The following is a 24,889-nucleotide window of genomic DNA, read 5'->3' on the forward strand; positions in this document are numbered from 1 at the left end:
AATAATTTAGAGTCTGATTTCGAATTAAATGTACTCGCTCGGCCATTCGCAGTCTCTAACGTTCGAAAACAAGCAAAGCACGAAATGCCACAAAATTAATTTGTAACTATCATTTCGTGCTTTGATTTATTATCGATCAACTAAATTCTAAACTGACATCGTCAACGAGCAGTAGCGTGGTTTCTTCTTTTTCTATTCGAGATCATTACATAAGATGTCAATATATTTATCTATTCTTCTTTATAATGGCCAGAAAACATAAACAGAACCGACATATATACAAAATTATATGTATATATATATATGCAATAAAAAATTATCTTCTAAATTCAGTGCAGTTTTTTCAACTATTCGTGTCGAAAAAAATATAATTGTTATATGTAGAAGTCTCTATGTCTCGTTCGTTTTCGATTGCGTATTATTTTCTATTTTGAGGTCGAAATATAATTGTCAACCGATAATTATCGATAATAATCATTATCGATTTGGAGCACGCAATACTCGCTCGTGACGAAGGATCATTGGATCTTGATTTTTAGCAAAATAACAAAAGCATTCGTCTGATTTCCATGCAGCTGTCAGCATGCGTGACAGCCGGTCGGTTTTCGCTCTCTCTCTCTCTGTCTCTTTTTTTCTGTCCTTAATCACATTTTTGCTTCCAATTTAATCTGCTTCCGTTATTTTATTTTTTCTTCATCTATCGTCTATCTTGTTCGGACTATTTGCGCAAAGTATCGAAATTAATATTGACCTAATATCGGGTGGATATCTATGGAAAATGTTTTCTATAGGTTGGTATATTATTGGGCGAATTGTAACGTGGATCTGAGGAAAGGTTTAAGGATGAGGAAAAGTCTATATGCAGATTTTCACGAAAGATAATTTGCATCTTTTTCTTTTGTCATTTTTTGGCGCGTCGCGACGTGTGCTCGTTCTTCTCATCGACGTTTTTCTTTCAACTGAAGGCTGCATGGTGGATCAGGCCTTCTTTTACACTCATAATGCCAACAATAAAACAATGCGCTCCGTTCAAGCGGCTTTTTTTTTTTTTTTTTTACGTACGAATAACACGTTCGCAAAATGACAGGCCGACTTGTGACGGTGAGTTGTTGCGCACGAAACCGGGATGACAACTTACAAATTGCTGTATATCGAATTTCGTGAATTATAATAAATTTTTCTCATTTTTTATATAATTAAGATTTAATGGATATAATATCAATCTGGACGGAGGAGAGATAAACTCATTCTTTAAAAATCTGGCACAATTAAAAATCTAAATGTTCTTGTTTCTTAATTAGTCTCAATTTAAGTTTCACAACTTTCAGATAGTTATCTCTATTATTTACTATCATATTATTATTAATATTAATAATGGCAATAATGTATTTTAATGAAGAATATATAGGTATATCTTTTCAGCTCTCATTTGAATCTACTTTATAGATTTTGAAGGCGAAGTTTAAGAAGTAATTAATAAATAATACCTACATTAATTGTTAAAAAAATTATTTTTAATTACCATAATTATTATCGAGATTAAAATTAATCTCTTGGAAAATAAACTAAACTTTTTTTTATAAAACCTTAATACGCAGAATTATATTTGCTATCACAATGTTATATAATGTGTGCACATGCATGTATGTACATATATGTACAGTAATAAACTTTCACAATTTTCTACGGCTATGGGGTAAAAGGATTTCAAAAACGGAATGAGTTGCTATCACCGGATGTTTCTCGCAGATTGTTTCCTTTTTAATTAGACTCTTTTGGACTCGCTTTAAAGTGGCCGTAAAAGTGGGCCAGCAGCAATGCGATTTCTCGCTTCAGCAACACTCTAGCATAGTTAAAAGAAAGGGGGGACAAAACGGAAATATTCATTGGACGAAGAAACAGTATCTTGCCGAATAACGCCAGATATATTATCGTTACTCGGGTGCTTAAGGAGCCCGTTAATTACGTGTAAGCGAAACTGCTGCTAATTAGCACCGCTACACACGCCTCATATGTCATCGTTTAAACCGCGTCGACTAAACCTGCAAAACCCAACGTTAAATTGTCCTAATTTTCGCGCTTTTTTCCCCGAAATTTATTCCTTGAATATTAAGATATAAGATCATTTTATACTACGCATTGCATAAAAGGAAGCGTTATATTACCTGCGTTTGAAATAATGCGGCTATCGATCAAATATAATATTACACTCGTAGAAATTTTGGAGTAAATCTTCAAAGTTTATTTATTTATTTTTTTTTCTTGTGAAGATATTTGAAATGTTAATTTATCTTGTTATCTTAGGCTTACCTATTTAAGCCTAAAATAAAACATTTCAACAATTTCATTATCATCGTCGAGAGCGATTCTTAATTTAATTCGATTGAAAATACATCGCATATTTTATAAAAGCAACTTTCCACGGTTTTTAATCTTAGTTTAAAAATAATTTCAAATAATTATATTAGATTTCCGAATCAGCTATATTCGTGGGATATTAAATTCATCTAAAAAAATGGAATCGTTAAAAGAATAAATTTTTTGACAAGTAAGTGTCACCCCGTTCGAACGCGATCCAACTCGCCTCGGTGCGAAACACGCGACATATAGCGATGCGATTCGGAAGATATTTCGGAATCACCAAAAATCCATTCCAATTTCCGAATATTTATATATGCAAGTAAATATTCACGATTTAACATCACGCTTTATATCATGATAAATAAATATTGAAAAAAATTGATACGTGTTTTCGAAAATCGAAAGGATCGATTCCGACGATATATCGGTCGCACAGCGACGTTCGACATAACGCAAGATAGGCACGGTGTATTTGTACATCATGAGGTAAACAAAGGACGAGTTGAGAAGCCAAGGTCTTGTAACACAAACAAAAGGCAATATACTTGGTATATTATAAAAAATAGACTGGATCATGTACCTCTGCGAGCGAGGTCGCGTCGACTTATAGCTGACTCTCGTTTCGTTCGGTTCGTTCAGGAGGAGGCGTAACACGATTGGTAGTAGTAGTGGTAGTGGTGGTAGTAGTAGTAGTAGACGATAGCGGTAGTAGTCGATAGTAGCTGACAGTGGTAGATAGCTGAGTCGGTAGTGGTAGTAGTAGTAGTAACGTATACGTATACGCGACGCAGGGCGCTGGTTCGGCGATCGGCTTGCTCTAACTTGAGACGGCAGAGTAAGCAAGACGAACAATTGTTACACATCCAACAGCAGTGTTGCGAACAACACTACTCAACAATAGACACCTTGTAGAAGTTATGACACTGAGTGTGCATCAGATTTGTTTTCGATGTCTCTATCAATGTTTCTATTCACCAAATTTCCATACAGGCAACAATGTGAATTCAAATGTGAAATCTCAAAAATCTGATTAATAGTTACGTCTAAATTTCGAATTTCATTGAACCATTTTTTAGAGTTCGTTAACTTTCGATGGTATAGCGAACATTTTTTCGTATGTACAATTATTTATTGTTTATATTTTGATGCAATTTTTTGAAATATGTAGCACATTTTATATTTCATATTTGAGCTTTGTTGTTAAACATTTATGAACGCTATAAATCATAAAACAGTATGTGGCGAAAAATCTAGACGTACTGATATTCTATTATAATTTTAAAATACCAGAAAATTGTAATATAATAGTTTAGGATTTTTTTACTATACTTCTACAAAAGGAAAATTTAATTTTGTTGAGTAGTGTAATCTGGGAGAAAATATTAGATTTGTCATTATACATATATCAAAAACCTTGTTGTTTCATCTCAATATCGCAGAGAGAGAGAAAATTAGAACAATATTCTAAAGTATCAAACAAACTTTAATAATAACAGAATGGTTTTAATTTGAAATTCAATACTAAGCCAAATATTCATAATAGTACAGTAATAATTGATATTTTTAATTTTCCTAAATTAATAATGTTCATCCAAAACAAAATTTATTTTAATATGTACATCATTCTTCTAATTTTTCTTTTCTTCTACTTACATAATAATATAATTTTCATTGCAAATTATCTATAAATTGCATTATCACATGAATCTATTAAATCATAAAGTATTATCCGTCTGTATATACGAATACATATATTTTATGAGAAAATAAATTGATTGCGCTAATTGATGATAATTTCACTAATATTATATTTTCATTACTCTTAATAATACGCAATTTTCCAAACCATCAGAAATGCGATTTATAATTGTAATTGTAAACATGCGAAATATAATTGATATATGAAATAATTTTCTTATTCACAAAGATCGATCAATATATAAATGTGCTTTCTGACAATTGCTAATTATAATTAATGTATATAAAAAAAAATTTCAAATTATATAATTATAAAAAAACAAAGATTATTCGATTAATTTCAAAATTGTGAAAAGGAATAAACATTTTGTCAAACGACACACAGGTGTGAAAGAATACGAAAAATATGAGACAATATATACGTTTGATTATTTTAAAGATGTACTACTTTAAAATATCATTCTAATCCTCCTAATTCGGCGATATTGATAGTTATCAATTCCTTATCTACTTGATCTCTACTCTTCTATTATAAATATATATATATCGAGAGATCGATAATGATTGTGTCACAGTGGGCCGACAGGGTTACGTGAAACACACACATCTTACGCTTTACTCTTCCTTGGAATAATGTCAAAAGATACAAAGCGTATCTTTAAGGACGTTAGCAAGAGGATCGCCAGGACGAAAGGCCCCTCTTTTTTTCTTTATCTATTGACCCGAGTTTCGAGTATCGATTTTGAAATCTATTTTCTCTTTTCGTTACGCGTCGAAAGACTCAGCTGGCTCTAGTCAGCGCTACTCTTCGAACACCCGATATATCCGCTCTACTCGACTGCTTCGACTTGATAAGAAACACTGTGCGCCCCTCTATGAACCTTCTTAGGGATTATTAACCTGTCTTTTGATCGGGAATCTAGGATCACGGCGCGGGAGATGTATGAATGTGAAGGAAGGAAGGTATTGATTGATTTCGAGGAGAAGAGAAAAGAGGAACATTTTTTTTCTCTCTTTTTTTAATTCTATTAGGATTCGTTTTTCGTCGATTGGTTTGGTGACTTTTTTTATATGCGACTCGGGGGATTTTTATGAGTCAGGTCATGTATTATATACCGAGTATTCCAAAACTATATACGCGTTACAACTGTAAAGTCAATCAATGTATTGATAAAGTGCAATTTATATATTTCTCATCTTAAATATCCTTACAGTATTAATGTGAAAAACACGTGTCTAGTCTATTAAATTCTACTTAAAGTTATACGTCAAGTAAGATTTTGCCATCAAGATGCATTTATCATAAGCTCGATTCTTAAAAATATCTTGATTCTCGTCTCCATTAATTCGAATTTTTAAATATTTTAACGAACAATTTTTTTAGTCTTGCTTCTAATTATTTTCAATAGTTCTGGAGCACTGTGTATATCGACCGGTCAAGAGCGATTTGCGTGAATTCGCATCGTAATGTGACTTACCTTGCGAAGCTCTTGAATGCCGCGGATTGCGGATTTATGCAGAGCGGCACTCGTGCTGTATTCAGCTGCTCCGCTATAAATTTGTGCATCTCCTCTGAAACAGACAACGACGTACCAGTATATGAGAGAATGACGGAGACGGAATGCCGATGACGGCGCGATACAATTTCCCGAGCTAGTGACACCATGGTTCATAAACAACGTCATGATTCGCGTCCTGTCAGTGCTAAATACAGTTAAATGAATCTCTCCAGTCGACGTAATCTTTAGAAAATTTTATTATTGCGATCCGTTTATCAGTTATTAAAATCGGGAAAAATTAAAGGATTTAAAAATATTTTTGAAAAAGCTTGCGAGAATATTTTTTCCAATTTTATTTACACTTTTGCAGATTTAAATCTTGCGTGAAGCTTTCACGCGTTTTACTGTCGTAAAAATAATGAAACTGATAAATTCAATTTTAATCGTATACAATAGCGGAATCTTGATTTGAAATTTTAATGTAACTCGCATCAAACAAAAATAAATTGGGAGATAATCTGACATAAGCAGTATTTTTTACGTTACTTGTCGATTCACCGTTCTTCGTTCCATCGTTAACGATTACGTGAGGAAGCACGAGAACCTCACGATTCACAGCGACTAGGTGCTGCTGAGATAAACTATGATTTATCGTGACACGCACATACTCGAGCGTGTTTATCGCGGTTATTGTTCTCGAATAGCGCAGCCACGTGCCTAAGATACTTACTGTGTACGTCATTATACTCGATACGCGAGATATTCTCGCGTCCATATATCGAGATTCATGCCGCAATTTGTACACCGCAAAATCCAGCTTTCAACTTCAGTTGTGCTTTGCACAAAATTTAATGTAAAAAAGTGAAAAAAAAAGTTAAATTCGTAAATAGAACAAAAAGTAATTATCCGATTTTTACATAATACTCTAAATATCATATCAACTATTCTCAATATTAGAAATCAAAATTAAAGTTATTTATTTATTATAAAAATATAAAAAGAATCGTTCTGTATCGTAATTAAAATTTTGTTAACTTCTAAACTTTTTCATTGACAAAAATATCTCAAGGATTTCATGATTTAACATCGAACTGATGAGATATATGCAAATGATATATTTGGAAAAAATAATACTAAAAAGTGAGGGAATTTTTTTCCTCGAGTCTGCTGGCTTTTTTCTCTCTTACTTCGACACTGCGAAATTTCTCACCTTTCACTTGCTGCACGCTCGTGAGCTTTCGCTCCCAGAGATCGTCGAACGGATGGGCGGCCGAAGGCTCGAAATCCACCCTGTACTGTCTCATGCCTGCGCTCGTCGTATAGCAGCACGTACACATGCATGAATGATACCGCAACCGTCCCTCGTCCAGATAAGGATGCGCCAGGGCGTCCACTACGGTGATCCTCTTATCCTGCGCAATAATAGGATCATAGGATAGGGAGCAGAATCGATAAATCTTCGTAAAATGAAAAACCAAGTGGCAACGTTTCGTGCCGCTCGCAAACCGCAGAGTGAAACGAATTTCAGCTCAATCCGAAATGACATGTGGAGCAGGAACGTGCATTTCGACAATATATTTTCATCATTATCAATCTAAATAAATATATAACAAAATTAATGACTGACGTTAACAATCATAAAGCGTGAAAACCGACACTGTACTAATTATTTGTTAATTAGAAGTGATAGATGAAATTTCGCGTAGAGAAGGATAATAGTCTTGTGAAGAAACAATTTGATGGGATCTACAAATGTGAAATTTTCATCGAAGAATGAAATTAAATATAATGTCTACGCGAGAAAGTTTCAAAAAGATCATTGTCTTCGTAATTATTCTTTTGCTCTATGCTCAGTAATAATTCTTTTAAAAAACTCAGATTGAGATATTATTACATCCTAATTAGAGATGTGCTTTTTTTTAAATTTCTTCAAATAAAATCTCCCATGACCAAGAACGAAAATATATTGATAAAAATATATTAAAATAATAAAACATGACAAAATATATATTAAATCTTCAAGACCTCTCTTATTAAGGAAAATAAAAAAGAATCACATGCATCAATTAAAATTGAAATTATGTATTATTAAATGATGTATGAAATGAAATTGATATAAAGAAATAACGCGCTATTTCGGAAGGGAAACTTACGGGATCGAAGACTAGCATCTGGCAAAGCAAATGGACGGCCTCGTGCGTTGCCTGGCTACTGAGATTATACAGGGTCGCGAGCGATGGCGGCTTCTGTGCCCTTCTCAACATATGAGACTTTGCACCCTCGCACGCGTACCTCATCTCTTCAAGAGTAGGCGAACCCAGTAGTTCCGTGATTAACTCGAGCTGCAATCGGATAGAGAATTCGCATTTTTATGTCAACTTTCGATCGTATAATATTTCCGCTTTCTTCGAGTGTCTTATATATTCAAATATAAATTACGGAAATAATCGATCAAACTAGCAGATAAAATCGTTTATTCAATTTCACGACGTTTCGACCATATGGTTGTGGCCCTTTTCAAGTGAGAAAGTAAAATAATAATTAATTTATATTCAAATATATTCTGCTCGTGTCAGATTATCTCCTAATTCATTTTTGTTTGAGATGTGAGTTATATTAAAATTTTTAATCAAGGTTCCGCTATTGTATATGATTAAAATTGAATTTATCAGTTTTATTATTTTTACGACAGTAAAAGGTATGAAAGCTTCACGCAAGATTAAAATCTACAAAAATGTAAATAAAATTGAAAAAAATATTGTCACAAGAAGCTTAATTTTTCCTAATTTTAATAATCGATAAATGGATTGCAATAATGAGATTCTATCACCGATTGAGACATATTTTTAGATGATCAGATTAGTCATAGTTAGAATTAGAAAGAATTTAATTAATGTAAGCGAGACACAAGTGTTTTCTATTAAAAAAAAATAATAATAAAAACGCCAGTCTAACAGTCGGGGAAATCTGGAAAATTGGGCATTTTATAAATCTGGAATTGTCAGGGAAAAATCAAGAAATTTTACTTTTATCTTGATTTTTCACATTATTTGTCTTAATAATTTGAAATGTCTCATTAAATTTTTTATTAAATAAATATAAACTTTTCCTTGACTCCTAGCACGCTAATTTTCTGTGCTGTCAAAAATCAATTCGTCTACAGCGTGTGCGTTAATTTATATTTTCATATTTGGAAAAAATAATACTAAAAAGCGAGGGAAGACATGAATTTCTGGTCTTGGGGAAAGTTTGAAAAAGTGAGGATGAATTTTTGTCATCGAGTCTGAACGCGAATTGGGCCCATCGGCCTCACCTGTTGCACGGGGCTCTGGGCCTGGAAGAGGATTCGCCGGCGTAGCAGCTCGCCAAAGATGCAGCCGACACTCCACACATCCACCGCGGCGGTATAATGCCGCGCACCCATCAGGATTTCCGGCGCGCGATAATACTGTGTCACCACTTCCTGGGTCATGTGCACGTTCTGGTCAGGCTCCGCCACCCGCGCCAATCCGAAATCACAGATCTGAAGAAAAAGAGAACACCCCCGTTGTGTGTTTTTAGCCGCGACGAATAAATATTATGACAGCTTGTAGATACAACAGATCAATTTTAGAAATAAAACTCGAATAGAAGATTCTTTCGTTATATTCTCGTACTTTCTTATCGTTAAATTTGAATCGACCGAGAAATGAGATTGATATTTAGGTTTCAATGTTTAAATCAATACTCACTTTTAGTACGCAATTGCTGTTCACTAGGAGATTCCCCGGTTTGATATCCCTGTGAAGAATTCGGGCCGAGTGAAGATACTTGAGGCCTGGAAGCAATAATATTTGTCGCACAAGTTATATATATAAACTTATCTATAATTGATCGCAGCGGAAATATTAAAAGTTTGAAATATATCAATGCTTTTTTTAATTATCGAATAAGAAATGCGCGAAAGGTACAAGGTAAAAATAGAATTTACTTGAAATCGCGTTTTCTCGAATAACAATAATAAATAATTACAAATTTCTCGTGAGAAAAACCATTGGAATTAAATTAATGATTCGTTCGCTAGACGCATTTAATGTACATCGGTGGGAATTAAACGAGAGCATGGAGCTTCATCGATCGTGAAAGTTGATGCGATCGCCGCCGTCTCGCTCATACGAGGCTGCGAAAACGATATTGATGGAAGAATTTTTCATGCCGGCGTGACAAGCTGACAAAACATCGAAATTGTGACATGACATGTCGTTCGCGTCGACGCGAACTCCATTTTCGCGCCGATGAAAATTCGGGTCACTTCGGAACGAAGATTATGTCGGGCTTAATCAAAAATAGGTTATTGTTTTGTCGTGAAAATTCTCGCCGATTAAATTCGATCTCCGCGGTTTCCGCGCAAATTCGACACTGATAACTAAATTTACTCGCTTTACTATAATAATCACGATGCATAAAAGTATATTTATAAAATCACGCGTTTCTTTGCATTTTAATCGCATTAATTGATATATCAAATATAATTTTTATATTCAGCATACTCTCACGGAATGTGTGCGACACAATTTAGAAATATTTTAATTATTGATTTGTTTTTAATTAACATTTTGCCATCACAATTATTTGAACTGTTAAATTTTATTTATTAAAATGTAAGGAGAAATTGCGAGAAAGAAAATTTATAAAATGTCAAGAAATAAATTTAAGAAAGTCAAGAAAAGTTGGCTTTATAAATTTATATTATATTATAAATTGCAATTTCACAATATCATAAATTAACCGCTATTAATTTCATGACACTTAAACGTAAACTTATAACAATATCGATTAAAATGTGGCACGCTTTCTTGCTTCTTCATTTTCATAATTTTGACACAAGTTTCTTGTGTTATATTGATATTAACATACACATACATACACACATAAATATATAATACTTATAATAGTTATAATTCTAAATATATATATCTAAATTCTGAATAATTTGAAAATTCGAAGATAAAATTATATAGGTAGAAAAGCACTTTTCACTTGTTTGAATTAATTATTTATAGTATGTAGAAATAAAACGGCCGATAGACTGCTTGGTTGAGGGAAAAGTCGGACGTTGAATTTAACGATAAACCGTAAACGTTGCCCCGTTATCGATCGACGAATACCGTAAAATGGGATGAGAGTAGTTGGGGGCGTTTCCAATTCGATCGCACATTCTCCTCTTATTTTATAAATAAACGAATGACGTGTGTGACGTTTTAATTAATCATCGCTGACAATCGATGCATAAGATGTTCGACATGGCATGGAATTAATTTCTTGAATTAGTTTAGCGTATTAGTATTACGAAATCGACGTAATTTATAGAGGTTACGCGAGAGCTCTTTCGTTTCCCTTTGTTTTCTCGCCTCATTTCGAGGCGGGTGATTTCTCTCCCGCACGTGGAGGGTGAGAAATGACAGGTTGAGCGGCAACGTAAGCAGGATCGTAACGAGATTCCTTTCGTGTTTCACGATCCATCCCTGTCGACCAATCGACCATTTTCGCCCTTCATTTGCGTGAAAATACGATGTATTTTACGAAACACGGTGTACGTTAAGATACAACACATTGATGAGCTATAGAACCTGGAAATGTACAACTTCCCTCTCATTTATTCCTTTTATTCGTTAAAATTCGAAGAAAATTTTAGAAAATAGAACAGCCCCGAGAGAATAAAACGTAACACACAGATCATTGAAAAATTAATTATTATGAAATACTATTGCACGGACAAAATAGAATTAAAATAAAAGATGATTTATCAAAATTGCACTAAAAAGAAAAATTTATTTAATTCGAATAAGCAATTATTTCATTACTGCCAAATGAATCATTTATTTGAAACTAATAATATTTATTTGATATAAGAAAATCCTTTTCAAAATAAATATTAATTTGTTTCAAATAAATGATTCGTTTGGCAGTATTGAACTAAATATGTATTAATTTAGTCTTTTTTTTTCAGTGTGACCGTAATTTATATATTTGCTCATCTTTAAATATATATATATATATATATATATATCTATCTAATACTTTTATATAATTTATTACGCACAGTCGTCTCTCTGAAATACACAATCGTCTCTGAAATCGTCGTCCAATTATCACGATGCTGAATGAGTCACACCACGAACATTCGGGTCCCGGTCTTTCTCACAATAAAACTCAGTTATACCGAGGATAATCCGTCGTTTCGAGGGTAGTTTGTCGAGCCTGGGATGTTCCGTTCCGAATCCGCCCTGTCGTAATTAAAGTTTCTCGTTCGGGTTTGCTATACCGAACGCCGTTCTTATTATCGTGTCCGTTCGCACGCGATTAACTCGCATCCCGAAGGCTCTCTCGTCGAACCGGAGTCTTTGCCCGCGTTTGTTCAAATAGCGTGAAAAGTTCACTCAACTGCCGCGACTTTTAATCGAATATTATATATGTTTGCAAATAAATTCATCTTCTTTTTTTTACAAGAAAAATATTTCGCGTCTAAGTGTATAAAAAAAAAGAAAAAGTAGATAAAATGTACGCGAATATTTGCAAATACATGAGTTTTAAAAATAATAAGTAACGTATCATATCCTCCTCGAGGACGAAGAATAAATAATTTTTGAACTAATAATTTGAAGAAAAACTATTGATAATTACCAAGTTTTGCAAATTAAACGTAGAAGATAAATCTTGGTTTTAATCAAAAATTGTAACTTGTACTAAAGATTTCTTTGAAAACGTGTAAACATAAAATGTTTTAAAATATTTTAAATAGTTTTGCATTTTTATCATATCTGTCATATGTTATGCACTCAACTAAGTTATTATATAATCGATTAAATTCGACGAGATTTGACAACATCAAATAAAACGCGAATTCGTTTTATATCTGGGGTGATTAATTAGCCGCGCACGCGGTCGCTAATTAAAGTCCATCAATGGGCCACTTATGAATATTCCGTTTATTTAATGTCCTTTGTCATCGAAATTAGGCGAGTCGCGTTCTTATCTCGCTATCTATGCAAATTTACACGCGCGTCATTTACCCGATAACGCAAATATAAGAACTCTCTTTTTCTAAATTAGCGGTGCGTAGAAAAGAAACGACGAAAGAAAACAATTAATGTTGATCAGCTGTGGACGAGTCTTGTGACACGAGAATTTAGTTATATATTTTCATATTCGTTTCATTTAAATCGAATTAATTTCAAATCAATCAATACAGTTTTGCTGTAAAAAAAAAAAAATCCAGATCGATCGGTCGAGAATCCTTGTATTCCGAAAAAAAATCATTATTATTGCTATATATAAAATGGAAATAAGGCCACACAGATTATTTTGATCTGCCGAATAAAATTGCCGACCTTGAGGTCGATAGCCGAAGTGAAACCAGGGTTCTCCGAAGAAAGACCTTGACTTTCGTACGTCAGTAATTGAGGACCGTCGACCTCTCTCGACGGTCCGGATAGGAGAAGAAATAAGAAATCAGCCGGCCGACTAGAGGAATGCCAATAGTTTTAAGTACAATGAACCCGATAATGACAGTGTTCGGCTGACGCTGAAATTACTCTGGCTATTTTACCTCTTCCGCGTATTTTTCAATATTCAAAAAGTCGTTTCATCGACAGAACATAATTACTCCCTCGCCCAGTCCGATTATTTTATTCGAATAAGTATATCACTTAAGTCTCCCATATTAAATATATATGAAAATTATTTACGAATTTCGTCGTTTAATAATTAAAAAACATAATTGAAAAATACTCTCTCGAGTTTATATTACGAATATATAATTATAATTTGTATTCGTATTATTAATTCTATATTTAAAAATATCTGTTTCTGTATATAAAACTGAATATACAATTTTTCTATAATTCTGATTTAAGCTCTGTTATCTAAATATTCGCGAATATTCAAATATCAGACTGCGTCGCACGCGATGCTATTAAGCGGTTAATTTTGATACCCGCGTCCTCTGCGGCCACGTCATCGCAATCGCCGTAAACAAGAAAGCTTGCGCGAGCTTATTTTTGTCGAGGCCGATAACCGCGTTGCACGCGCGCAACCACCTGAGATTGTTTTAGCAGCCAAGTTTCTGTTTAGAATTTGATTCATTTAAATAATCGTAAAATCAGGAAATTGATGAAGGAGTGAATTTGTAAATCCCGCACGATGATTATTAAACGAGAAATCTATACAGGAGCTTGCGATAATCGGCCGCGCGTTGAAAGCTCCCTAGATCAAGTTAACGGGCAGTTAATCGGTCATTCATGTTAATCACTCCGCATTAATCACTCGATGTTAATCCTCGCGTCGACTAATTTATCTCGCTGATACGCGAGACAGAAAAGAATTTGCATAAGTGCCGTCGCGCAGCTTCCTGTAACACGGATCGGAGTCCGTAAAGTGTACCTTAAATGTCACATTAAATGGCTGTCGAGCCATAACAACGTAATACAATGCCGCCGGTAATACCGCCGTTAATGTTACAGGTACGAGAGCGACGTTACTGTGATTGCGAGCTTTCACGCTTCCGTCGAAATTTTGCTCGCCTCTTTGTGGAAAATATCCTCTCCTGCGCCTCGTGAAACCTTTCTATTTCCATATATTTCCGAAACTTTATATCGTGTATATATATATAGTTATTGTCTGTTGAATTAGGAAGGGAAAATTAATTTATGCGTTTTTTAATACTGGATTATAAAATTACGAATTTTTAGATAAATCAAAATTTTCAGGAAAAAAAAATCTAATAATAATATTATTGCATCTCGAATTTTTGCGAAAACAACGAGATAATTCTTCAAGTTTCTTTTGCACGCAATTACGTAATTTCATCTGTCAGTAATGACATAATTTTTATTGGGATAATTGACACACGTCGTATTATTCTACTTAATGAACGTCGTGTAATTTACAATGTATCGCCTCCATGATCGCCTCGTTTCTACCAGGTGCTTGATTAAGGACTCAACTTCGCTGCGTCTATGTATAGCCATGTCGTTTCTCAGAACATTATCCTTGATCGATGCACCTGCTGTCGATTAAGTCGATTCTGATCAGACGTTGAATCTAATTAATACCGCGTACATACGCGTGCACTTATGTACAACGCATCGACCTGTGCACTTTCAGCATATGCATCCTGTTTTCGTAATACATTTATCGTCAAATTAGATTTTAAACCATCACATCGAGAACTGGCTTTCAAGTCGAAAGGTGTGTTATATAATAGATATTTTTATTTATTTTAACAATACACAATTATAAAATTACGTTATCGGCACTGAAAAAAAGAAAAAGAATTGTTAACTCGACTAAACCTCTTTCAACTATACATTACTATTTTGTGAATTGAACATATATTTGTATTTAAGCCAAATATACCTTTTGTTAGATTTAATATATATATAATATTTGATTTATATATACAGAATACTTTTATATGTTCAATTAACAAAATAATATTTAGTTGAAAGATTCAGTCAAGTTAACCAATTCTTTTTTTCATTGCATATTATCAAAAGAACGACATTAATATTACAAAGCTCCAGAACGTTATGAAGTTACGGTCTTTAATTTTTTTTTATATAAAATAAAGAGTCGGTGATATTTTATAACTGGATATGCGGAATAAAAGCTCGAATTAAAAAACTGATTTATTCGATGCGATTGTTGCACGTGGCTCGCACACACATGCGACGAAAACGTGCAAAGCCAAGGAGGTTTGCTCTTCTCTGGCGAGGTTCCAATCGATTTAATGTCGGTGTTTGTTAATGTACAATGTAGAAGAATGACGAGTGGACTGGAGAGAATGTGAGCTAATATTTGGTCTCGAGAACAAGACTGAATTATTAACTTTGTCGACTTTCAGCGTCGAGTCGAAGCAAAAGTTCGGCAGAAGTTACGACATAGAACCTCGTTCGCTCGCAGATCGTAAGTCAATAAAGACTCATTTAATTGCTGGTAATTATGTCGTGGAGTGTGCCAATTATGGCACGGCATACAGTAGTGATTTTAGAAAAGAGAAAAAGAACAAACCGCTTATAGAGATGATATCTCAATATAAAGAAAGTACATTAATTATATGTTAACGTGATACTTTAAATCATTCTTGTAAAATTCGTCGCCTTCGACGTTATTATAACATAATTCCAGAGTTGCAATTAACATTTATATACAAATATTCATAATGAATAGAATTAAAAACTATTAAAGAATATAATAACATCATCACGCGCGGTACATAATTATCATTTTAAACCGTTTCACCGCAATTATTGGTATCCGTAGATGAATAAAAAATATTTTAACGCCGGATTTATCCCGGCAGAGCTTATCCTGATTATACTTAATTCGATGGCGCAAGGCGGTTCCTTCGCGCGAATGTTTGTATTAAAAACGTTATCCGCCGCGGCGTTTAATTGAATTATCTCATCCCTCACCCTCTGTCTTTCTCTTCTTCTTCTTTTTCTCCTCTGTATGTTACTCTGTGTTATACTTAAACGCGCGCGAGATTACACAGCGTGTAATTCGCTCATTAAGATGCGTCTGACGTCGATCGCGACCACTAGCAAGTAGTACGAGCATATAAATCGCCCAAGTCAGACGCGGCGCTGTCATACCGCACGCGGAAATTACTACTATACGTATCGTTCTAACGTGCGCAATCGTGAATTTCGAGTAAAAGATATCGCGTCTGCGAAGCAGTATTTTGAGGAAAAAAATAGATTTCATAATTTGGAACTATACTTTCTGGATTTTTTTTTTGACAGTAAAATTATAAAAAGTGAAAATTCAAGAAATTATAGATAATGATTAGTATATTTTACACAGTTCTCAGTAAGTTTTTTTATTTATAGTTTTTAATCAAATGAATAATTGATCTATTTTTGAGTAAGTTGTAGATGACCAATAATTTCAGATTGTATGTTCTTTAATCAGTTTCAGAGTAATGAATTCTCGTTTAATTTGCTATATTTTTAAATGCTTGATATAAATAATCTCTGATATTTAAATTCAAAATTAATAGAAAATCAATCAGATAAGATTGATTTAACGAGTTTGAAAATACATAATATATAAAAGTTTTATCGCTCTTATAGAAATGACTTAAATACCACGCTCTCTCTCTCTCTTTCTCCCTTTTTGGCAAAATTAAATTCAAGTCTTTAAAATGTAATATTCGACAACTGCTTTCATTTTCCTTCCGTCTAAATCGAAACGGTATCGCTTGTTTTAGCTATACAAGATAGCGATTTATTAGTGTACAATAGTGGCACCTTATTGCCGAATGAAAAGAAGAAACGCGCCACAAGTTTCCTTCGAAAAGATGTTGCTCTTTAATTAAAACGTCTCGCGGCAGAGGAACGGAAGGAAGGAGGCGGCAGGAGGATGCAAAATACGAAGGGGCAAGAGCAGCGAGGTTAACCAATGTGGTGGTGGTGGAGGAGAAGCCAGAGCCGACCGGATGACGGGGTCCGGGGTCACGGATGGGCGGCGGCAGGACTGGTTTCGGACCAGTCAAGAGAAGAAGAGAAGCTCGCTGCTCTCTGCTCTATCTATCCGGGCTTTACGCGTCGCGCTATACCGGGTGGGAAATTTCGAAACATTTTTTTTTTTTTTTTTTTTTTTTTTTGCGACGGTCAACGATGATCGTTACGAGACGCAGAATCGAGATAAGTGTGTCATCGTTCGAGCTAGATTCTGTTTAAATGCTTTTTCCTTCTATATGTCATTAGCTTGTCACGTGTGCCTCTTGAAATTTTGTTATATTAGTGTTAATTAGAGTTTGTTAGTAAGAAAGAATTTTCGAGTATGTTGATTGATCAACAATAGTCGAGGTGTCTAGCGATCAAGGAAATCTGGAAAACCGGGTATTGTCAGGGAATTTGATAAATCTGAAATTGTCGGGGAAATATCAGGAAGTTTTACTATTTATCTGGGTTTTTTCACATTATTCTACATTTGTCTCAATAATTTGAAATTTTTTATAATTTTCTGTGTTAAAAATTGATTCATTTATAGCGTGTTCGTTCATTTATATTTTCATCGTCGTGTTATTTTATTTCAATGTGTTTGATAGAGACAAAACTAAAAAAAACTTGATATAATATAAATAAAAAAGATGATTATTTAAATAGTTTATAGTGACACGTTTGTTTTGATTATCGTACATAATGCAGATTGTATAATTGATTTAAATTTTTGTTTTAACTTCCGAATCTTTTTATTATTGACAAAAATATCTCAAGAATTTCATAATTTAACATTGAATTGATTTATCATATAGATATATACAAATTATATATTTGGAAAAAATAATACTAAAAAGTCAGGGATTTTTTTTTCACCGAGTCTCCTGGACACCCTGTTGATCAACAAAGCGTTATATATTTCTTCGGTTATTAATATCGACGAAATGAGCTATAAATTATTATACTGATAAAAATATTTCTTAAGAAAAATTTGACGTTACATCGAAATACCTTGATCTAATTTATATTCTTGGAGTGAAAATACCGAGGATTAATGCGTTGAGCGCGTCCAAACTGCGATGATGACTTACGCGCGGAAACGCGGCGGGTCTTTATAGGAGACGTCGAAAACGCGTGCCGCTCGCTTTCCGGTTCACGGCATCATTCTCCGTCTGGAGAAATGTACCGTTGAAACGCGCAGAAGCTCGGACAAGCCCGAGGAACGGGTGCCTGGGTCGAACTCGTAAGGACGTTGACCGATGGATACGACCGAGAGAATCGGTCCTGGACCAAGATCGACGAGCGCAGCTTCTCTTGCTCCTCGCGATAGCAATATATTTCGCACAAAGAAGATAACGAACCGCGACGCGAAAATCGCTCGCTCGACGTCGGCTAGACACGAAATTATGAACACGAGAATAGCAAATGCAAAATTATCGGCAATCTTAATCCGCGTGCTAACGCTAGGAATAGAAATTCGAGAAACTTTAGAAATTACATATCTCTATGATACGTCATAATAATTTTTATTTTATCAAAGAAATCTGATTTTTATGTGTCGCTTTTTTTATAGATATTATATTTAATTCAATTAATTAAATTAACAGTTCTTTAATGACACATTAAAATTGTGATTACATAGAATAATGTTAAATGTTTTAAAATTAAACCGATATTTTGATTTAATTATATAAACTGTCAAATTTTGTCCATTAATCTTATAATCATACTGAACTATTTTAGAGTTTTTCACTTATTATTTATAAATGAAAAGTTCTTGATATCGAAGATTAACATAACTCGAAATGCAATTTCATCACCGTTCCGTTATTCCAATCGCATTATGCGTTGCATCGAGAAACCATTTCTTTTCTTCTATCAGTTCGCGAGTATCGAAGACAGTAATTTCAGGAGCGACTCTACATCTCATCGCAATAGAGAGCTAGGGGGAGAGAAATACAGGAGAAAAAGGGAAAAGACGTCACCGTGATGAAACAAGAAAGATCTTAATAACGAGAAAACGAGGAAAAATTACTATTCACAGCGGTGTGCCTCGGTCGGCCAGCGCATAATGATTCGCTGCACTCGCGTTGCACTCGCGTCGCATTCGCGCTGCACCAGAAATCTTCTTCCAGCGAGAGCGGAAGCGAAGGGTGAACCCGACGAGCTCTTCTTCGCATCGTGATTCGATGCATCCTCCCGCGAGAGAAGAACGAGAGTTGTCGCGACAAATTATCCTCGAAAACAAGCGGCTGGAAGTAAAACAAGAGTTCGGCAACGCGCTGAATCTTGAATTAACGCGACGCACACTGTCGTTGATAACCGGCTGTATAACGAAAAATATACGAGATAGATCGTTCTTTTATTGATTATCTAATCTTATTTCGATCTGTTCGATTAATTGAAGAAATTATACTGAATGTACTAATAACACTTTGCAAGGGTGTCGCAATTTTTCTTTTAAATTTGACGCAATATATGCAGATTTTCGAGATTAGGAACGTAAACAGCAAAAAAAGAAGCGTAACGAATTTAACGTGTTACGGCACGTTCTCTCGTTTCTCTGGTCTATTTTTTCCTTCATCCTCTTCTCTCTCTCTCTCTCTATCGCAGACGTAGTCTCTCTTTGTCGGCGATTTCATTTCGTCGAGTGCTGCGATATAAGCAAAATCGATCGTGCGAAAAGACGGTTCACTAGGTCACCATTCTTTCCACGTCCAATAAAAAGCCCGCGATTGACCATCGTAAATAGTTGCTTGCCACATACATCCCAATATAGTATTTCGTGAAAATATATGACGGATAACATGCTGTTCGACTGTTGAACACAAATCTCAGTTTGTTTTATTTATTTTAATAAGTCTCGATTTTTCTTTATATATGTTATAATATTTGAAATTAATATTCGACAGAAAGAGAGCAGCAAACTCAAGAAACAAAACGAGTCTCGAGCTTTCTTGACCGAGGAATTTCGAGCGTCGAGACAACAGCTTTTATACGTTTGTGTATCATCACCGTGGAATTTCATTTCCAGACGTCACATTTTTTTTAAGTCGACCCTTTAATCCGCGCGACCCTTTGATCCGTTCTTCTCTCTTTCTCTAGTTCGATGAGAGATGTTTATCCTGTATTTTTGGATAATCAACGCGACACAGAAAAGGACACAAACTCTCACAATAAAAGATTATATATAATTGCTCAACTCGGTGCAATTACACGACCTCTATCAAAAATCTCAAATTTTTCATATTCCCAGAAAGATGAATAATTTGTAAGAATTATTATCTTGTTTCTTCTCACACTTAGATTTTTTCTTTATTAATATACTTCATTCATATCTATATATATAAATCTTTCACATTAAAGAAATCACGTAGTACATATTGATTACACTGAAAATAAGTCACGAGAGAATAGGCACCTCGCACCTTTCTTTTTGGAGAAAGAAGAAAAATAGCGGTAGACTGATCAAAAAAGAAAAATAAACGAAAGGACATTTTTCAGTAGAGGAGAGACGCACGGAGAGAAACAGGTAATTCGGCGAGCCAGACAATGTAAGGACGATATGGAAGCGTCGAGATCACCGGGATGATCCCGAGGGATGAATAGAAACGATCCTGTTTATCTCGGTTCTCCCACCCTCGCGATCTCCCTTCCTTCGTCCGCCAGCCAAACCTGGTGACGACACAAGCAATATGCTACTCGTGGATTTTTATAAGCCTCGACTTCCTCCCTCTTTCGCCATTCTCGTCTCGTCTTATTCTCCCTCTCTCCTTTCCTTCCACTTTTTCTCTCCCATTCCACCTGGCAGACTATCTCGGAATCTCGACCTCAACTACTCCTGAGAGGTCGTCTAGAGACTGGACCAACCTTCGTCGCCCTGGGAGTTCTAAGTTCGAACTTTCCCATCCTCTCTCGTGCCCCTTCTCGCTTTCTCTATGGGTTTTGCTTCCTACTGAGAACGTGTATACCCATTGTGTCTTAAGAGCTGACCTACTAGTTAGTAACCGCTTGTATTGCATCTCAGCTACGTTCTTTTAATTTCGATTTAGGAGTAAATAAAAATATATATCCCTTTATATATATTTAAATTTTTTTAATATATAACACACACACACATGTTAAAATATTCCACGTTCTTATCACGGTTGAAAACAATCTAACCCGTAATTAAACGTGCGATAAAAAAATCGATAAAATTGCTGACACTTACCTCGCAGGATCTGATAAAGGAAGACCTTGATGTGGTCCGGGCTGAGATGCTGTGGACTCACGATGATCTTGTGCAGGTCGCTCTGGAGCAGCTCGGTGATCACATATCTGTGTCGCGCTCGTTAAGGAATTTATCGATTATGATCGCTCGTGTATTATGCTAAATCGTGCGCGTGCGCCTCAATGACTAGCAATTAGCGAGTGATCCCGGATCGTTACATCGCACCTGTAGAAGGGATCGACTAATTTCGCGATGACTTAATCCGCCGGTTCTATTTTTGGCGTGTCAAATATAATTGTGACACGCCTCGGCTAGATAATATCGCGGAAAGAGCCAAACGACTCCAAATGCTTTTTGGTTTTTACCTAAACTAAACTTTATCTAATTTATTTTTCTCAACGCAATTATATCAGGAAAATGTTGGAGACTAAAAATGTTTACTTAATTTATTATATGAATATTAATTTAAATATGTCGGAATAAAATATCAAATTGTATCTGCGCGGAATATTAATTGGAGCATTAATTAACATATGATAAAGTAAATTTAATTGAGTTATTATTTTATTTCGCGTTTAATACTTTCTCGATGTTTATCACGAATATCATAAATAATATTTTATTATTATAATATATTAGATGTATGCTCTGTATATATATATATATATATTTATTTATTATTGTGCCTACATATATTCATTATGCGAATACTATTTTATTATTTGCTAAATTGTCGTAAATAAAACGATATAATGATTACTTATAGACCTTTGAGAGAGACAAATTTTTGCATATATCTGGACACGCAATAGCTACCGCGAATAATCCGTCACCGGATCGTACCAATCCATCAACGTCCGGCATAAAAATGCAATCGCGCTGTAACGCGGTGTAAAGTAACACGCGTGCGATCGCGTCCGTCGTGAAATATCTGTGTCACGTGTGCGGTCGAGAGAGTTAATATTTTCGCGGCAGTTGATTTATAGTCTATATACGAATGCATTTGGCGAATGACCCGAACACGCACCCGATCGTCCGGAATAACGTAACAGATAATGAATATCGATGCTATTTATTTGTCTGCTACTGACAGTGATCGAATCTGCTTGTAATGAATACGATTGTCGATGATCATAATGCCAAGAAAGATAGAGAGCTGATCTTCTATCGCTACCGAAAGATGCGATTTTACGAAGATGAATACAATAACTCGATCGCGAAAAAGTGAATAAAAAAATCGCAATGTTAAAAATCAAAGATTAAAGTTCGACAGTTCGAGTTTCTCTTTCTCGATCTCAACGTTAATTTTATCTTTCTGTCAAGAGAAGTTTTTTCCTATAAATGAAAAAATATATATACAATATAAAAAATTAAAAATCATTTTGTTTATTTTTTATACCGATATATATATATATATATATTTTTTTTTCTTCTTTTCCAAGTTACGTTTACACGATTTTCGATGAGTGATATTGTTTCGTCGCGGAAATATCGAGGACATGATCTCGAAATCGCCAGCACAATGTCAGGGATGACGCGACGTCGTGTGACATAATTCGATCGCGAAAACTCGCTTTCGGGCAAACAAGCCCAGTACGAGGGACAATGTTTAAGAGAATATCGAGATAGCCAAGAGAACGAACGAAATAATATAATGGCGGAATGAGGTCGACCGGGTAAGCTGGAATGCAGGTAGAGGCTGCCGTGGCGCGAACCTGGCGCGGTATGCAAGTCAAAAGAGAAAGAGAGTGAGAGTGAGAAGGAGAGAGGCTGCGAGATCTCAAACTCTGACTTGTGTGCGGAGAGACAAGTTGGAACCAGGATTTCAAACCGTCACAATTTCGGTGACTTTGTCGATATCATAAATCTTTCATCGCTCTTTATTAAAAAGACGACGTCAAATTTATTGTTCTTTTCTATCAATTATGGAAAAATTATTAATGAATAAATCGAAAACTATTATTATTGCGTCTGGCTATACGAGGTTTCGATCGATTGCGATCAAAGAGACTCGAGAGTGAGTACGTTGGTCCCCTTTGAATTATCAACCCTTGACGTTTCGATTTCGCGATGCGAAACGAGGTAGAGTACTGTCCATAGTGTTCGTGACGCATAATTACCGTTTGATAATTGAAGCGTTGAGAAGGATATATACGAAATGGACCAGAGTTGTCGGAAACCATAAATAATAAAGAATGCAAAAAGAGGAATTTAGTTTCGTCTCACAATCAGTCAATTTAGAGATATCGTCTTTATGGTTTATAAGCGATTGAAATTATTTTCAATTTTATGGCGTTCTGTCTGTGTGCAGTTAAACATAAAATTGAATTTCATTAAAGCTTCGAAAATTGAACATAAAAAGTAACACGTTACTCTTCATCAGCTCTTAGGTGAACTTTTTGGTAGGATTGGATGTGAGATTTCGAAGTAATTTTTCGTATCATTTGCGAAATATCAATATGGCTTCTTCATAAAAGTCATAAATATTTAAATTTATATGCGCCGCCGAACAATTTATATTATTTACTAGTGCACCATTTTATTTGAAGAAACATAGGTTTCGTATCTCTTTTACAGCATAAAAAAAACCTGTATAGCTGAAAGCTATTTGTTTCAACGAGTGCTCGTTCTCGAATTGAACTTTACGATTACAGAAATGCGATATTTCTTCGCTACGTCTCGTAACATCTCTATTGCTTGTTTCAGGACATGATTGATGGCCTTTGCATGTCTTTCGACGCAAACAACCGCCGGGATCTCGCCGGGAAAATCATGCCACGGTTCGTCGAAAAGGGTGAGTTTCGACTTTGCTTTCTTTAAATCGTTCTTAAGCGATTTCTCTTTATCTCCCGCATAAAAAGAATATTTCTTCCCATCGCGATTGCTCACAGCTTTAGTACAAATATTCGTCAAATCGAAATTAATATTCTATTCTAGATTGACAGCGTTATATAGGAGAGAATAAATTTCATCTCTATTTTTATCGCGATTTCGTCCATTATCAAAAAATATAAAAATTTACTAATTCAACATAAGCATTAAATTGTAAATATATATCTCGATACGAAGAAATGTTTTTTTTTTTTTTTGCATTCCACTGCGAAGGCGGCAACGCGATAGATGAGAAGCGATAGCCTTAGGGCGACTTTGCGCACCGGAGAGTTTTCCGGTGAGAGAGAGCGAACTGTCAGGGGATATATTTTCCCCGAGACAGGAAAAGAGGGAAAGGATTTAAAGTCCCGAAAAGCGCAAACCACCGTTCTTCCCGGACGCGAAAATTATAGCTGTCTCGATATTTTCTCGCGAGGAGACAAAATCTTCCCGAAATTTTCGATCCCAATAAATCTGTCGCCGAAAGATAATTTTCCCGCGTTAAAAAAAAAATACGGGAGCTTTTCTCCCGAAAAAGCTCGTCGTAGTCGGCGGCAACGTTGTGCAACGTGCTTAAGGCACCGCCGCACGATTGGCGGATCGATGCGTGCCTGCCTGCCTCCTGGTAGGCACGTCGACCGGTTCCTGGACAAAGCGAGAGTTGCCCCTAGCATCATCTCTCCGCTTCGCGTCGCGTCGAGCCGACGCGAAGGGAATTGAATATCCTGCCGTTTTCTCCCGTCTTTCCTTCCCTTCCCTTT

General features: G+C 35.2%; 1 protein-coding gene across 1 annotated transcript in view; it reads right to left on the reverse strand.

Moving 5' to 3' along the window:
* The window catches only part of nmo (serine/threonine-protein kinase nemo), a 126,710-nt gene that overhangs the window by 18,298 nt on the left and 83,523 nt on the right, over positions 1 to 24,889 (reverse strand). The window contains exons 4-9 of the mRNA XM_085482773.1: positions 21,258 to 21,364; positions 9,290 to 9,375; positions 8,872 to 9,081; positions 7,712 to 7,900; positions 6,769 to 6,970; positions 5,538 to 5,631 (exon numbers count right to left, since the gene is read on the reverse strand). Of these exons, the coding sequence (XP_085338899.1) occupies positions 5,538 to 5,631; positions 6,769 to 6,970; positions 7,712 to 7,900; positions 8,872 to 9,081; positions 9,290 to 9,375; positions 21,258 to 21,364 (888 nt within the window). The remainder of the gene's footprint in view (positions 1 to 5,537; positions 5,632 to 6,768; positions 6,971 to 7,711; positions 7,901 to 8,871; positions 9,082 to 9,289; positions 9,376 to 21,257; positions 21,365 to 24,889) is intronic.

This window comes from Nylanderia fulva, unplaced genomic scaffold (genome assembly GCF_048542155.1).
Source record: "Nylanderia fulva isolate GAGA-0341 unplaced genomic scaffold, ASM4854215v1 Scaffold22, whole genome shotgun sequence".
NCBI classification, from domain to species: domain Eukaryota; kingdom Metazoa; phylum Arthropoda; class Insecta; order Hymenoptera; family Formicidae; genus Nylanderia; species Nylanderia fulva.